The 18,409-nt window shown below is 32.0% G+C and overlaps 3 protein-coding genes across 3 annotated transcripts; 2 read left to right on the top strand and 1 right to left on the bottom strand.

The window, feature by feature from the left end:
• Nucleotides 1-7,696: 7,696 nt before the first annotated feature.
• LOC110622372 (18.1 kDa class I heat shock protein) lies at nt 7,697-8,348 on the top strand. Its single transcript, XM_021766855.1, has one exon. The coding sequence runs from the start codon at nt 7,743-7,745 to the stop codon at nt 8,214-8,216; it is 474 nt and encodes a 157-aa protein (XP_021622547.1). The 5' UTR covers nt 7,697-7,742; the 3' UTR covers nt 8,217-8,348.
• Nucleotides 8,349-8,493: 145 nt separating this feature from the next.
• Nucleotides 8,494-10,000, top strand: LOC110622374 (copper transporter 6). Its single transcript, XM_021766856.2, has one exon. It carries the CDS (start codon nt 9,390-9,392, stop codon nt 9,861-9,863), a length of 474 nt encoding a protein of 157 aa, XP_021622548.1. The 5' UTR covers nt 8,494-9,389; the 3' UTR covers nt 9,864-10,000.
• A 5,218-nt stretch (nt 10,001-15,218) lies between these two features.
• Nucleotides 15,219-17,924, bottom strand: LOC110622940. The gene is made up of 5 exons (XM_021767697.2): nt 17,293-17,924; nt 16,851-17,180; nt 16,451-16,757; nt 16,008-16,127; nt 15,219-15,890 (listed from the first exon to the last, which is right to left on the bottom strand). Exons 1-5 carry the CDS (start codon nt 17,653-17,655, stop codon nt 15,778-15,780), a joined length of 1,233 nt encoding a protein of 410 aa, XP_021623389.1. The 5' UTR covers nt 17,656-17,924; the 3' UTR covers nt 15,219-15,777.
• Nucleotides 17,925-18,409: the final 485 nt, after the last annotated feature.

The following is an 18,409-nucleotide window of genomic DNA, read 5'->3' as shown; positions in this document are numbered from 1 at the left end:
AAATAAAATGTCTGACTTGTAACTAGTAACCAAATCCTTCAATGCATTAACTGTCCGAGAATTGCCGAGTTCTCAGCGGTTCCAATACAGGACAATCATTGCTTTTGGCTATCCCGACCTTTGACGAAATGAACCGCTTCACTGTTGCCTGTCAAATTAACATTCGTAGGGGTGTTGTTAGAGGCATCCTATTGAGAGAAAGAAAAACATGTAACAACGTTATGTTTAGTATTTCTTAGCCTTTTTTTAGCATCATCGTTTATTCGGGTTGCACTCTCCTTATCAAGCTTATCAGAACTGTCTTGGCCCACAGAATTCTTGTCCACGTTCATAATATGGTCCTCAGTCTCCTTATTTACAATGGGTTGACTTTTGCCAAATAAGGAGAATTGCCTATTATGTGTTGTCAAATTAGTATTTTCAAAATTGCTAGTTGATGTCAATCCTGCCATAAATCCCAGCGGAGCAGAATTGCCGGAATCACGCATCCACAGGCTTGTCGGTCTCTGGTTCCGACGAACAGGTGCTCTGAGAAAATCACCCCAACCAAACTTAATATCTTCTTTCTTCAACCTCAGCCGCAAGTCACAGAAAACCTCCACATGACCCAGTTTCCCACATAGATAGTAAAAAATAGTCAGTTTTTTATATTGAAACTTCACATTAAATACAGTACTATCATCTCCAACAAACTTCTTCTGCTGTTTTAAAAGTTGCCAAATGTCCAAACAAACTTTAATTCTCACAGGGACCGGCGACATAGCTGAAGCATTTTCATATCATACTTTTATAATGGCCAACAAAATTCTCGATCAATTTAGCTAACGTCTTATTATAATAACTAGAAGGGAGGTCTTTAATTAGAATCCAAAAATCAGAATGAGTTAGAGGGATATGGAGAGGGTTTTCATTATCTTGTATCTCCTTCTAAACAAGGAGAAATTGATTGTACATCCAAGGGCCCCATTCACTATATTTTCAAAATCAACATTATCAAAAAACAAAAACAGATATTTTTTTATCTTTAATTGCATAATAGATACCTCTAAAGGATGCCATAAATCTGTCAAAGAGATTTATATATTCTGAAAATTGATTGGATTATATGTGAAAAATATCTCCACCATACAGAAATCATAAGTGACGATCGGAATATCTCTGAAACTCTTAATAGAGACAACAACATTTTCTTATTTATCGATAGTCAATTGAGACAGATCATCTTTCATGGGAAGGGAAAAGAATAATTTAATTTTAAGGAAGAGAAAAAGATGAGAGTATCGAGTCACAAAGAGTATACAGTGGGAAATTTTTTTTTTGTCTCCACTTTAAAATAATTTTTAAATTTTTAAATATTATTTTATAAAAAATAAATGATGTATTAAATGAATCCAGTTAACATATTTCGTACAAATTGAATATAATATATCATAAAATTTACTCTGTTGTTTTTTTTTCATTAAGCTTGATTTAGTAAACTTTTAATTTTATTTATACTTTTAATTGGATTAAGTTATTTTTTTAATAAAGTTATGTTCTTTATGACTGGAGGTTGAGTTTAAATAAATAAAAAAAAAAACTAATCTAACTAATCACGATAAAAAAAAATTTTATTTCATAAAATTTAAATATATTTGAATATCTCTAATAAATAAAATTATATCCATTGATAAAATGGAGTTTAAATTTAAGTAGAAAATTCATCTAGCTAATCAAAATATTTTTTTAAAATAAATATACTAAATTTTCTTTTTTAGCCAATCAAAATTGAGAATAATATGTAATTTAATAATGACTTTTATGCAAAATTATATTATCTCCCCTCTTTCTATATTTATATACAGTTTAGATACATGTAAGTAATAAACAGACAATTAAAAAAAATTCAATAAATAAATCTCCAAAATATCTTAATCTTTTCCGCAGACGAGATCTCTAGCTATTTTGCTCTTTTCCTGAAGAACTAAGAGAAAAGTGTAAGCTTAGAAAACTTTAGTAAGTAAAAAATTAATTCATAAATTTAATATATTAGCCTGTCCAAACATGTCATGTTATGGGTTGATATTCAAACACAGACTACATGGCAAAAGGTATCAGATGATACTCGATTCTATAAAAAAGAAAAAATTGAATATTTTCGGTTTTAATTTTTTATCGAAACTCGTCCTCTCAATTTACGGTGCAAGATTTCAAAAAAGTTAATGCTAAAAAATACAATCCAGCAAATCCGATAAATTTCTTATCTACTGACCGACACTGGTCAAGTTTTCAAAAGATGTAATAATTAACTTTATTTTCTAATAGTATAAAAACTGATGAATACAGATATCATGATATACTATTCTAATACAATTATTACATAACTAATAACATATTATATTAAATCTGCTCTCGTCTTTAACTTATTAACTCAAGCATTAAAATAGCCGTAGTAGACACTCATCACTTTATATTCTCTTTCTTGTAAATTAACCAATCGCAAAACGATTCTATTTTAACTATATTAATTATTTATTCACTTTTATATATATTTACAGGATAAATAAGTATACACATCATAGATGTTATTCTATATAACTTATTCATAGTGATTCCAAAATTCAATACTATAAAAGTGGTTAACAAATCTCGATTTAAACTTTCATAATCACGATATATTATTTATATAAATATTTTAGCTATGCAACTATTAGATTAAATCTATAGCTTCAATTTTTATTTTTTTATATATAAATAGGCTTCCATTAAATTCTAAATTTGAAATTTTTTAATTTTAGAAGAAAATTATAATATTAATAAATAAAATTCTATAAGTTATTATTATTATTATTATGATAAGGGAATGAAGATTAAACTTAAAATTTTAAACTTTAATGTATTTACCACCCAATGAAATTGTGAGTGTGGTTCCTATCTTATTAGTGATATAATGGGAATGGGAATGATAAATGAATAGATATGATAAATTATAAAATAGAGAACAGAAGAAGAAGAATGATATGCTAAATTATTGGTATCACGCATTGAAAAGAGAGAGGTGTATAAGAAATGTGGAAGAACTGTCCTACACTTTACAAATCAGGGCATGGGAATGTGGGGCTTTTGTTCGCCACCTCTTTCAAGATTGTCGTATTCCAATCTTGCCATGCCTTTCATTCTTTGCTGCAAAGCCGAAAGCTATTGCGGCCGAGGCTGATCTCTTACTCCCTTTTAACTTTTTCCTTTTTTCAAAAAAAATTTTAAGCCTAAATCGCCAAAAACACTGATTTTAACACGAGTTATTTCTTTGTTCAATTTCGTCCTTGTCCTTTCCCCACTAACACAACCACTGACAAAACTCTCTCTCGATATTGCTTTTATTTTTGTTTTGAATATTTCATGTCTTGGCTAATTTCCATAATCTAATTTTTTAAAAATAAAATTAGTAAATATTTTAAAATTTTAAAAATATTTTTTAATATTAATGAAACTATCAAATTTATTTATAAAATATAATATTAAATCACCCATCCTAACATTTAATATAATTTTGATGTTTCTATTTTTTTGAAATGATTTTAGTAAAATTAGATATTTAGTTAGGCTGACCTTTTGAGCAAATTGATATAATGAAGCTGGGCCTGGGTAATTATGCCAATAAAGGGGTTGTGTAGTTCGGTTAGGACTTAATCGGCCTACTTTACCTCCTTAATTTTAGTTATTTTTCTTTTGATTTGGTAGCAAATCCAGTAGGGGCTGGTTTATCCCTTGAATTGAAATTGGATGGGCCTAATCAACCCCTCAGATAAACCAAACCAACTATAAATGGAGCTTCTTTTTTTTTAACCATTCCAATTTAGCATTTAAAGCTCTTTGAAAAACAGATGGTGAGGGATCTATTTTGGAATAGCGAGATTTAGTATATGCTTGTGAATCGAGCAAGTTAAGCGCTGTATGCATAAAATCCCGTTAATGGATTGGAATTACGATGGATAGTATATTTTTGGGTCGATTCGATTACAAATGTATTTAATTTATTAAATTCAATCAATTTAATTAATTAATTCGATTTTTTTTATTATTTGAAATATAATATTTAAATTTCATTATTTTAATTTTATGATATTTTTAATTTATATTTCTTTTTTACTTTTATTATATTAGCAAATTCACAACTGAGATCTTAATAATATTTTATTATATTTTATAATTATTAAAATTTATTTTTACGCTTAATCTTTTTTTCAATATTGCATTATGTAGGTTTTTAAATTTAATTCCAATGCACTTATTTCTCTTTTCAGTTTCATCATCTATATGATATTTATAATAATACATGCAAATATTTATATGAGTAGTTTTCTTCTTATGTTGGGGTTGCCTCTGTTTACTTGACTACGTCTCCAATGGTGATCGATTTTACTATCACTCCTGGACAAGTTCAAAGAAATTGCTCGAATTCAAAGAAATTTTTCTTCGAGCTCTCAATTAGTCTTTTCACTGTCAAATAATCATTATTATCGCTCATTGTTTATTAATGATTTTCAAGGTTGACAAGCGTACTTGGTTTGCTAATCGAAGATGAAGAGGGCAGTTTCTTGCATGCAGTTTTGATTTTTCTGCCGGCAGCTTGGATGCATTGATTGTTGAAGCTCTTGCTCTTTGTAATAGCTTTCTCTTTATCAAAGATAATCTTTCTAACTGCATTTTTATTGATTTTCAAGTTTTATTTTTCTCTTTAAAATCTTTTAATTTGAATAACCCTATATTTAATTTAATTGTTTTGGATTGTAAAGTTATTTTTGACAGTAGGATATAACTATTTATATTATATTTGAGTTCTATTTATAGGATATAACTATCTGAATTTTTTTATATCAATAATTAATTTAATATAAAATATATATTTTACTATAATATTTGTAAAATTTTTTATATATTTTTATTTAAAATTTAAATATTTTTAAAAATATTAAATTTATTAAATAAAAAATATTTTTTATATAAATTTTTAATTAAAATATATGAGATTAAATGGTTTGAATTTTATTCACATAATAATAATTATATTTGAAATGAATTTAGATAGTTTATATTATTTTTTAATTAAATTTAAAATAAATTTAAATATTAGTAATATAAACCAATTTTAAATTTAAATAATTTAATTTTCATATATATATTTAATTCGTTTACATTCTTATTAATAATTTTTGAAATCTTAAATTGAAATGGATTGTCTCTTTTTTTTTAAAAAAAAATTGTATTATGTCCTTTCAATTTCTATACTATAAACTAATTAAATAATATCTATAATAAAATTGGACATTTACACTTGATAAATAGAATTATAATTTGATTACATCTATTTTTTAAAAGCAAAACTACTGATTGTATTAATAAAATTTCATCAAATAAAGAGAGATATCATTCTAAATAGAGAGACGATCATACTTAATAATAGATTATCTAGTCAAAATATGAGCAGTTAAATTGGCATGACGATAAACCCATTTAACAGAAATATCTCATAAAGATTTACAATCATTCAAAATCAAACCTAATTCAGAAATGTCTAAATGTGTAGACTGAAGAGTTTGAACTACCTCCAAACAGTTCATAAGAATGCAGCCATTAAAAGGCAAAAATTCTGTCGCAAAGGGCAAACAGTGACGGAAAGCTAAAGTTTCAATAATTACCGGCATACTATTACCTTCCGAGAAACCAGAAACACCACGTTGAAATATACCCTCAGAGTTTTCCACAATAAAACCGTAACTACTAAAATCTTGAACTTGAAACAAAACCCATCAACTTAACAAAACCAACTGAAATTGTCCAAACTTGAAGATAACACACGAATTTGAAGAGGAATGGCTTCAGGATCGCGAGTAGGGTTAAAGAAATAAAACAAGCTCCTGCCCTGATATACAGTAGCAGTGGTTTTTCTATGTAAAGCACCAGCACATTGAGCAGCTTCCCAATCCAAGATATAATGCATGACGTCTTCCACAAGGTGAGTTGCTAAATTTTGCACTTGGTTTCATAATAATGAGTTCTTTGCTGACCATCATCTCCATGCACAGACTATTACAAAGGTTTTTCAAACCTTGTTTTGGAACTTCAAAATCTGCAGTAAAAAATTAAAAAAATTATCATTAGGCTGCAAATCTCCCACTCCCCTTAACCTCTAAACTTCCTTGGACACAAGACAATGCAACAAAATATGATTGACACTTTTATCTTCATGACACTAAGGACATCAAGCATTCATATCCACACCCTTTTATCTTAAGTTATCATTTGTAGGCAATATATTTCTATAAGCTCTCCAGCAGAAATCCTCCACTTTTTGAGGAACCGAAACATTCTACAAACTAGTTCACAACTCACCCCCACATTAAAAGATGATCTTCCTAACAAGTCCATACACACGAAATATGCAGACTTCACCGCATACACACCTCTTTTATCAAAGTGCGATAAGAAGAAATCTTCCTTATTGGTAATACTAATAGAAATACTAATAATAGTCTTGATATCTTTCGAAGAAAAAAGCTCCATTAAAAGAGTAATGTTACAAACCTTCCCATTACCTTCAAAAATATCACAAACACGTAAATGCAATTTAATAAAATCGGGGCCATCATCTGCAGAAAAGGTATTCTCCTTAGGAATTCAGGGAGCTAAAACTACTAAAATCTTCTCTCCATTACCCACCCTTCGTCTTGTACCCCTTCGAACCAACTCTTTTGATGCCATCACACTTTTCCAAACAAAACTAGCCCATATAACCTATTTTATTCATGAAAATTAAAAAATAAATACTATTTACAAATAACAAATAAAAATGAATTGTTTATATTTTTATATTATTTAATTTATAACTATAAATTTATCCCTTTGGTGGCATTCAGTTGATCCTTGATCAAAAACTCTAACTCTAAGTTGCCTTCAATAGAATATGGGATTTTTTTAAAAAAATAATTGTTGAACCTACGACCGAGTCCAAGAGCCCCAAAAGACGCGAAAAGTTTTTTTTTTTTTTTTTTTAAGTTAATGGGCCAAGTGCCTCATAGGACATGCTCCAAATAAACCCAAGCTCTGCCTCCAAACAAATATTTTTACATCGTAAAAAAAAAAATTTTTAATATTTTTAATAACTTATAATAATGTTTTAATTTACAATTATATTAGTTTTTAAGTTAAAATAATGACATAACATTTCCCGTATTTGAAATTTGAATCTATTTAAATAAACATTATTTTTTAATATGAAAATTATAAAATAAAAATAAATTACGCCATGAAAACCTCTTTATTAGATTAGGTGACATAACTATTCTAATAAAAATATGAATGGATAATTATTTTAACAGTATTAATTTAATATAAAATAAATAATTTTTTTATAATTTACTTCTGTAATTTCTGCATATTATATCAAAATATTAAAATATTAATTTAAAAAAGCTAATAGATAAAAAAATCATTATTTTTAATTTTGTTATAATTATACCTTATAAATTTTTTATCAATTAAATAGTAAGTTTTCTATTCCATATTCCCTTCAATCCAACGCTATCTACCCATTCCAAAATTTCCAGAAAAGAAGATTCCCCTTCAGAAAATTCCCACGCATTTCAAGAAAATGCAACATTAGCTGGAATGGCCACTGTTGATTCCTCTCCTTGCCCTATAAATTCAGCTTGAACATATCTCTTCAGCATCACCAGATTACAATTACTAATCAATAAAAAATCATGTCCACCATTTCCAGGAAAGTTTACCGGGCTTATGATCCTCAGAGTTTCGATGTTTGGGATCCCTATCATCATGGTTTTCATTATGGAGGCACTACTCTCCATGCACCTCACTCATCAGCTTACACCCACGAAGCAGCGCCCTTTGCGAACGCCAAGATCGAGTGGAAGGAAAATCCAGAGGCATTCGTCGTGAAAGCTGATCTTCCAGGGCTGAAGAAAGAAGAAGTGAAGGTGGAACTGGAGGAAGGGAACCTTTTGTGCATAAGTGGTGAGAGGAAAATTGAGAAAGAAGAAAGAGTTGATAACTGGTACCATGTAGAACGTAGCAGGGGAAGATTTGTTCAGCGGTTTAGATTGCCGGAGAATGTGAAGGCTGATCAGATGAAGGCTTGCATGGAAAATGGAGTTCTCACTGTTACTGTTCCTAAAATGGAGAAGATCTGCCACTCCAGGCCCATACGTATTTTCTGAAGAGACGAAGGGAGGAAACTGTGTCGTTTTAAGCATATTAACGAAGGAAAAATAAATGACTGGTTAATTTGCTCGTTATTGTAAGAGTTGGTGGATTAATATATATAAATAAAGCATGCTGCTCTTCTTCCATGTCGAATTCCTCCATTTCCGAGCTCTGCTCAATTTACAGAGATTTCGATATTTTCTCTCAACTTGATAACTTGGTGGAAGTCTTCAATCAATTTAGGAATTACATAAGAAAAAATTAACCTAGATTTGTCAAATCATAATAAAGCGGGGGCAACAGAAAGAGTCGTGCATCACTGGATCGACCGAGAGACCATGAAAATACAAGACACGATGACTTCCACAATCATGACAAGTTCCATAGTTAAGGCCAAAAAGCAACCTCCGGACAAAACTTCAGTTACAAGAGGAAAAAAAAAACCCTTTTTTTAGAAGCATCCCTCCTCTCTTCACATGCATATGTAATGGATTGGTCCTATCCAGAAGCGCTCCACTTAAAGAAGAAAAATCAAGAAAATAAACACAAACAATACTAAGTACCCAAGCAGGATTGAAAAAACTTCTTCTCTATCGAACCCTAATTTGTTGAAATACCATAAAACAATAGACATTTACGACCTCACTCGGAGGAGAAATGAACTTCATTCGGGGTAGAAGTCATTTTTACATACCAGGACAGGGTGGCCATAAAAATCAGCAAGGGACGAGGGAACCACTAGCTTACTGTTCATACAAAGTTCATTTTGAAGTAACTTAATCACAATAAATAAAAAAGAAGAAGGTTTTAACTTCCCAAAAAATTAAAAAAAAAACTAACCAAATAAATATAATTTAGGGCTTTGAGGACTTAAAATCTTTGTTGAGTCATTCCCAAACCAAACAACGCAATAGATTAGCTGAGTATGAGCAAAACAACAAGGGGATCCAGACAAATAAACAGCAATAGAAATAACCAAATATTAAAAGAATAAAATAACGGGCATATAACTCTCACGGGTCACGACTCGCTGCCCATCTTAATTATCGTCACCTTGTTCTTTGTTTTGTCCTTGTGACCCACTCCCTTTGTTTAAATCTAAAACACCCAAGAAAAATAATTTCTCATCTGTTTCCCACAACAATCTCCAATTAATTTTCTCTCTCTCTCTCTGATCCTCCTTGAAAATGTATAATGGTAATCAAGATCGCGATGACATGCCAATGCCCCCAGGACCAATGTCAGATGGAAACATGAACATGAGCATGAGCTCAATGGACATGGTGATGCACATGAGCTTCTACTGGGGGAAACATGCTATAGTCTTATTCTCCGGATGGCCAAAAGACAGCCTTGGAATGTATATGTTGGCTTTGGCGTTTGTGTTTTTGCTAGCTGTTGCTGTTGAGGTTTTGTCAGTCTCTCCAAAACCAAAACAGGGCTCCAATGCAATGTTGGGTGCCTGTTTCGAAGCTGCTGTTTATGCTGCTCGTATGGGATTGGCTTACATGGTTATGCTTGCTGTTATGTCTTTCAATCTGGGTATCTTTATAGCTGCGGTGGCTGGCCATGCCATCGGCTTATTTTTCGTCAAAGTTCGGGCTCTTGCCGCCGCTAACCGAGGGGATACAAGCAGTAACTCTCTTTTTCCTAAAGTTTGAATTTCTTTTTCTTTTTTTTTTTTTGGTTTTTCAATCAAGATGTCCTCTTAGTTCTATGCTTTTGATGTCTTCTTTTATTTTGGTCCTATCTTCATGTGTATTTTGAATTTCTTTTAAAAAAATTTCGAATTCAAATTTCAATTCTATTGCTCAAACCATAGGAAAAGTTTGGCACTAATTTCACTCCAATCCTGTGATAATAAAATTTGAACAACTCAACCCAGTATGCTATGCAGTGAGTAAGAAAATCCATCTCTATCCTAATATTTGCTACAAATCGCTCTCGATGCTTTGGATCTAACCCTTACAAGATGAACACAAACACAAAACGCATCAATCTTAATAATGAACTTGGAACTCACAACACTTATTCATTGCCCATCCACGGCCAGCCAAATTAAAACATCCAAATCCAACTTAGATACCTTCGCCATAGCTTGAAGAATTGTACTTTTCCTAAGAAAATTGCAAAAACATTCATAAGTCTTTTAGTTATCCTCAACAAGCCAGAAATAATTTTAGTAATTTTTTAACAATCCTATTGCTCTTAATCAAAATCACAAAAAATTGAGTTTGAATTTATCGGGTTTTTTGCAAAATTAGGGGTGGGAGAAAAATTATTTGTGGATTTAGAGTTGGAGAAAAACTTAGCTGTGGATTTGGGGTTGAACTGTCAGGTGGCAGTCGAAAGGAGAGTCTGGCGCCTATTTGATAGGCGCCAGAGTCTGGCGCCATTTAAAATGGCGCTATATTGTTTTTTTTTTAAGAATGGGCTGGCGCCATCTATCCATTCTTTTTTTTTTAACCATTATTTTTTTTAATTTTTTATTTATCTTTTTTATAACATTATTATATAATTTAAAAATTACTAATATTATTTAACAATATTACTGTATTAATTTATTAAAATAATAAAAAATTTTATTATTAAATAGATATGTACAACATTATTGAATTATTTTTATATATCTAATTACAACCGATTGTTTTTATATATCTAATCGCAGTATAATATTAGTTTTATAATTATAAAATTATGTATTACAATAATTTTTTTATTTAAAATTAATAATAAAATTTATTAAATATTAATATATTAAAATTATAAAAATATTTATTATTATAAAAATATCTAATATTTATCTAATTACAATCGAAGGTGCTTAGATCGCTAGTATGGAAGTGTCAAGACCCCTCTTCACGTTAGGCGATCATTTAATTTCACCAGCACGCATGCGGGCAGAGCTGCGAATTGACTGGACTTGCTGTCCTTCTTCAAGTCAAATCACCGGGCTAGACTCCTCGTACTGGACCCAGACTCGCGGGCAGTTCGATCTGCCCCGTGTCTATCTGAGTCAGGACCGAAGATGCTAGACCGGCTAAATGAAGTGGATTTCTGAGACCTTAGACCTATTTCACTTTTTTGGGTTTAGCTTCCCCTAGAGTAAGAAAAGTCTAGCGGTTATCAAATTATATAATAATATATTTTATAACTCTCCAAAATATTAGGACATTAATATTATTCTGTAATTATATACGACTGCATAATAGCAGTCCAATAAAAATAAATTTAATTTTTATAATTTTAAATATTTATACACTTGTATATTAATTAATTAATATAATTATAATATCTTAAAAAATAAAAAATAATGGCTGAGTGGCGCTAGGCCATTCTTAAAAAAAAAAAAAAAAAAGGCTGGCGCCAGGTTCTAGCGCCGGTCAAATAGGCGCTAGACTCTCTTTTTGGCTGCTACCTGGCAGTCCAACCCCAAATCCGTAAATAATTTTTCTCCAATCCTAAATCAACAAATAATTCTTCTCTCACCCCTAATTTTGTAAAAAGCCCCGAATTTACCTTTGTCCGAGAGTATAAAAAAAATACTGGAATTGACTATAAACATTCCTTTTAAGACAATTTTATAGACATAATAGCCTAACTAAGAACTCGATCCCGGGTGTTAGTGAGATTTCATCAATTGGAATGCCTTATAAATGGCAAAAATTGTTAGTAACGAATCATTGATTTACTCGTCACCTCTTAATGAGTATATTTATCATTCAGTGAGTAGCGGTAGATGTGAGTTTCCTGGCATATCCTATATGTCACTGAGAAAGTTTCTTTTTTAGATGAATGTTGAATTAAATAAGGTCATTTTTAACTTTAATTTAAAATTAAAATGAACTCTTTTTAAAAAAATTAATAAAATATAATTTCAAATATTTTAAATAATACAAAATTATTTACAAATAATATTAGAATACTAAAATCAGCAGTAAAATTTTTTATTAAAAATATAAATTTTAGTACTATAAATTTATAATATGACTACGAAGTCTTACTATTATAAAATTATGTTCATAAGTATATTACAATAAAATTGTAGTTGTTCATAAAAAAAATAGCTATTAGCGATAACAAATATGGCTATTAAAAAGAATTTTTTTATTAATATACACAATTTATTTTATATATTAATAGCAATAATTATTTATATTATTATTATGTGTTAATTTTTATAGTATTAAAATGAATGTCTCTATAAAAAAAAATTATTAATTTTAAAATTTATTATAATGAATCAAAATAAATAATTAAAAAAATTAATAATTTGATAACAGTTGGATTTTGGATGCCTTGATCTTTACGAGTTAGAGAGTCAGGTCTAACACCATTAAAATTTAAAATGTCAAAATTCAACTTATTTGATTTGATGGTTAGACGCCGGAAAAAATTAAATAGCCGCATGATAATAGAAAGAATAAAAATATGTCGTACAGAAAAAATACGCCGTACACTCATATAGAAATAAATAGTATTGTAACTGAGTAGCGATTATAAAATACTGGCGGACAAATAAAAAAAGAAATAAAAAAAAACATAAATCATTAGATTTCTAATAGGGTTATTTCTGTGCATTTGCTATTCATTGTTATGATCCTCTTTTATATACTTGCCTAAATCCTATTTAAGACGGTTCATTTTATTAAAAAAAAATTAAATAAATTCTGGAAATCATGTATAAAATAATTTTTTTAAATTAAAAAAATTCATTTTAAATAATTTTTTTTAATTAAATCAAATTATTTTATTTATATTTAATTTCTCTTCTATTTTTTGCACGTTCTAGTCCATTTGCTTTTACGTTTTAGTTTATGCATTGGGCTTTATTCTGATTGGAAGTAGTGCACCGTGGAAATTGTCCTTTGTGTATTGGGCCGAAATGTGTCTCATCCATTGTCAATACATATGGACCTAACCCCAATCCAACCGTTGGATTTAATTTGAATAATAATTATTAATTTATTTAATTTTTTTAGCTATTTCAAATTATTGTATATTTTTTATAATATAATAATATATAAATTTACTATTATAATTTTATTTTATTTTTAAAAAAAATTTAAAAATTTCTTGCAATATCTCACAAGTTATTCTACCCATTTCCTAAATAATAAGAGTTTAATTATTATAAGCTTGCAATTATAGAACTTTTTTTTTTAAAGATAAACATGGAATTATATCCACAAAATAAAACAAAAATTTAATGCTTGCACGATTGTAGCTTTAATCAAATAAGTTTTGGAATATCCAATTAATAATTTGTTTTTTTTTTTTTTTCTAAGTAACCAAACAACATTATTGGTGGTGGAACATATTATTAAAATCAGTAATTAGAATATCCAATCTCAACAAATGGAATCCATTACACAACGTTTAACCAAAATCTCTGCCGTGCAATCTTTGACAACGTTATTTAATAATTCCAAAATAAAAATATTATTTCAATTATTATTTGCAATTTGGAGTTTGTGTTACTTCTAATACTTTTTATATTAAATTAATTCTATATTTTATTATTATTATTGGGAGCTTAAGTAGATTAACCATTCTCTTAAGGGTATTAAAAAAGAGGTGTTTTCATAATTCACTTTAGATATAACTACATTGATAGGAAATTAATAATAAATAATTATATTAATAAAAAATGAAAAATAAATAATAATAATAATAATGTTTCTTCAAAGGGAAGATTTACGTAACACCAAAATAGGGGTGGCCATACGCAACATTTAAATAGTGATTGAGCAGAGATAGGAAACCAAAAAATAATAATAATAAAAACCTAATTCATTAAAATCATCTACAATTGGAACTGCTTTCTGTTTTTATTGATGTTGTATTTCATAAGGACAAGCTTAAATAGTTCGGTTAGTTAGTTGAGCAACCGTTGAATATAGGATCCTTGCCTTATATTATTAAACCCACAAGATTTACGTTAGATGTCCTCTTCTAAAATAGATAAGATTTAAAAATAAAATAAATTTAACCATTCAAATTTAATTTCATTAATAATTTAATTTTATTTTAAATAAAAATTAAAAATTGAATGTGAGACTTTTTAAATTTAATCTGGTATATTTATCAACAGACTAATTTTATAAGTGTTAATCCTCTCATTTAAATATACATATTATAAATTCTAATGGCATTATCGTTATTGATATTTTACCCTAACGTCATATTTTATAGTGATAATAATTATGTACCGAAATATAAAAAACTATTAATCCACTTAATTTTTATTAATATTTTTTATTTCAATGAAGATCATATATCAACTCATCCTTCATATCATCGATTTATTATATGATTTACTCAAAGTGTTAATAGTTTTTTTTTCCCTTCTAAATAAGAGGAGAAAAAAGAAATAATTGTCGACTTGATTTTAAATCCTTTTCTTCCTGAGAGTGGCGGTGAAAATCTGGAAACAAAATGCATTGAATGTAATAGAGAAATTGGCCAAGTCAAATCAGAATCGCACGACCGACAAACGAATACACATGTACCGACGTGGGAGCAACCCAACCCCACTCCCCCTCCCTCCTCCTTTAATGCGCTCAACGTGATTCTAATTTTTAACACTTCTCTTTAACCTGTAAAAACTGCAATTCATATCACCTCCACGGGCCGGAACATGTGGTGTTTCGCCGCCACCAAAACCCTCATCCACTGTGCTACCCCACTGCCATAATCCAAGGGTTGAGAAAACGTTCGATGCTGCAATCGAAATATTAGTTAATTAAATAAAATTTTATATGGATAGCAAGTTGGACACATGAACTCGAAGAAGCAGAAGTTTCTGCAAGCGAAGGTCCCACATGGTTGAAAGTTCTGTATTAGGCGTCCTAAGAGAGTAGATACTTGCCTCCTAAGTTATCACTTTGCCTTATTAAAGGCTCAAGTCAAACATAGTAAACACGGCTTTGAATACAAGCGCTTGAAGCTAAAATTAGCAAAGCAAAAGAAGTCTCCAATTCATATATGAACAGAATAAATAATAAAATCGGCAATGTAGTAATCCCTTGGATTATTATTTAGATGATGGCTCTTTGGACTTTTACATGGAGATGGACATGAGAGAGTACAGTTAGCAAAAGCAATTGATGCCAGGAACAGCATTTACAAAAGAATTAACAGCCTTCTACTAGTTTCCCCTGCAATTCCTTCACTTGGCTACTGTTCCTGAATAGAAAATCCACGATTATTTTTGGCTAAAATCGGTCAGAATCTCCCGTCCACCTCCACACTTCCTCGTCCTTAGAGCCCAACGAAACCAACAAAAGCTGCCTGCCTGCCTGCACCCCATCATCATTTCTTTTTAAATAACTTCACTTTCACTTCCCCTCAAAATACAAAATTATTTCCCCCTATTTTCATTGTTACTTCACCACTTCACTGTTTTTTTTTTAATACTAATTTCCTATAGAGCCAACTATCATTTACCCCTTTCCCTTCTTATTTTCTTATATCCTTTTAAATCTTTCCTTAGACTTACCTAGAAACACTAAAAAAACCCCAAAAAGAGAGATCAACACTATTCGTTATGAGCACCCAAACAAAACCATGGGATTAGTACGTCCATTCCTGAGGTAACCTCACATCTCCGTTCATTTCTGGTTGTGGCCTGATGTTCCGCCTCTGATGGGAATGAAGATTGTTGTTATGAAGCCTTAACGCAACATCTGCAAATCATCAAAAGCAAAGATATGCTTCAACAGTTAGAAAAGTTTTCTCGTTTTGTAAATTACACCTTTAGAAAGTTAAACAAGTTAGTCCCAATACAGCGCCCAAATACTAACCAGTGTCTTGCGTGAAAGATACATTAAATCGAGGCTGAAGCTGAGGTTGAGCACCCATGTCATCCAAGTTCAAGTTCAGGGCCTGCACTACTCTTGCTGGTAGCAGAACTGTAGAACACGCTGATGATAAGAACATAAAACCAAAATCAATATAAACATTCTAATGAATCAAACCCAAAAAAGTGCTAAAAACAATCTTCAGAATTATGACTGGAGATCTATAACTACGACCCAGATCCATACAGAAAGCAGAACAATTAATGAAAACAAAAATTCCATTCCACCCACCGGCCACTCAATCATAACTAGACGAACCACCATAACCAACTGTAGCTAATAGTCCAACTTCAAGACCAAAAAAGACTCAAGTAATAAAAGCGCATACAAGCAGCCAAAAACTAAATGTACTAATTAAAGAACAGGGGATGAAATAGATCATAGACCTGGCTTCTTGCGAGTTTCGACGGTGGTAACTCGGCGAGGTAAGAACACCCCAGTGCCTGCACATTCTCTTTTGCCACCAGGATTGCCAAGAAAAACAGCCCGCATGCCAGACCCGCCTTGATGGTGCTGTTGCAGGGGAGGCCAGGCAGACGGAGACAAACCCAAAGATCTAACAGGATTTCTAACTCCCTTGTGGACCACTGACTGGGTTTGTGGCTGTTGAAAAAGTCCAGCACCCTTGTGATGCCCTCCCCAAACCCCAGAGCTCTGCTGTTTCATCATTTGTTGCTGTCTCAGCTGCTGAAACTGAGGATTAACAACCAAAATCAGTGAATAATCAACTAACTTCTATAAGCCAAAAAAAAAAAAAGGAAAAGAAAATACTGCCAGAGGGCTTACTTGCGCTGCCTGTAACTTCTGGTAAGCAAGCGACTGCATCGGGTAGAGAACAGCATCAGGTTTTGAGTTTTCCATGGGAACAGAGACAGGAGAGGGCTTTCGTGGTGGACCCAAGATTCCTCTGTTATGGCTGTTAAAGCCGTACTCTTCCTGGTTCATTTTCATCCTCGCTACTTCACCAGCAGCCGCATAAAGCAGATCCCAAGTAGCCGGCGCTGAGGAGACCTTAGAGAACCCATTTGGTCGGCCACGGCACGACGCTTGCCTACATCCACACCCATTTCCAACCCCACATAGAGTGGATTGTGGTGAGCCAGATACAACCCAGGCCTGCAAAATAAAAGAAATCCACGAAGAATCCCCAAATCAGCACTCGAAAGAAAAAATAACATAGCAGAATAAATACCAAGGAACCATCAATCCAGGACCATATGTACAGTACCTTGGTACTTTCATTGCCGAAAGTCACATCGTTTCCCCTGAAATCGTCTTCAAGCGTGGAGCGAGCCATTTGGCAAGTTAAGCCGGCGATATAGTCCTCCTCGTCACTCTCTTCAGTAGAACCGACAACCGACTCAACCGGAGAACTGAGATCTGAAGACACCCCAAATGACCCAACCCCATAAGGAAAATCAAGTGGGAACAAAGGCTTAGAATAGTCAGTTTCAGAAGGAAACACGTCTCTACCGTTCTTGAAGCTAAAGTTATTAGCGAGGGTGTTGTTCTTCTTATCCATGAAAATATCGTCGTCAGTGAGGAACTGAGGGGGCAACCAGAACTCGCCGTCATGAAAACTCTCTGCCATATTTAAACCCTAGCAATGACAGAGAGAGCAAAAGCAGGGTAGAGGATTGAGAGAGGGGATGGAGTAAATGAGGGGCTTGCTGCTCGTTTAAGATTTTAATGATAGCAACCCAAGTTGGATTTTTGCTGGATTTGCAGCTTTAGGGTCCCAGCCAAGCCAAGGCAGCGCCACGAGAGGAAGCAGAGAGAGATGAGAGAGATGGAGATATTTATAAAGCCTCTCAGGGGCCCTTCCGTTCCTTACAGCGAGCCAACGATGGAATGCGAGGGAGTGACCATCGCCTGCGCTGTGCTTATTTGTAGTAGGGCACAGAGCCAGAAAAGCGGAGAGAGGCTATGTTCTGGAGCGTGGACCCCTGTACCCAAACCACAACAAATTTCCAATCGCGAGTGGAGCATGTGGGAACACGCGCGTGCTCTGCAACACTGCTCCTGCACCTGCACCGCTGGGTGGAGGGGCCCTTTCCAAAGAGTTGATGCCAGGTAAGATAGAGAGAAGGGGGCCCACCTGAAGCTGATCATGTGAGAGAGAGCAGGTGCATTTTGAAAGTTTGAAATTTCGTGAGATAGTGGGGACGGGGTAAGTTGAAGGACGTGGGACGTGGGTGTGTAATGGTGGCCAATCAAGCGTAACGGACATTTGTCCTTTGTTTGGAGCTACGAAGGGTTGGTCCCTTAAAATTGTAGGACACATATGCCCTTATTGTGGGTGAGATGCTTTATTGCGATGAAGCCACGTTACGAGAAAAGGAGGT

The sequence above is a fragment of the Manihot esculenta genome, chromosome 9, assembly GCF_001659605.2.
Source record: "Manihot esculenta cultivar AM560-2 chromosome 9, M.esculenta_v8, whole genome shotgun sequence".
Classification (NCBI taxonomy): domain Eukaryota; kingdom Viridiplantae; phylum Streptophyta; class Magnoliopsida; order Malpighiales; family Euphorbiaceae; genus Manihot; species Manihot esculenta.
The sequence above is the reverse complement of the archived record's forward strand: the minus strand, read 5'-3'. Positions and strand labels throughout refer to the sequence as shown.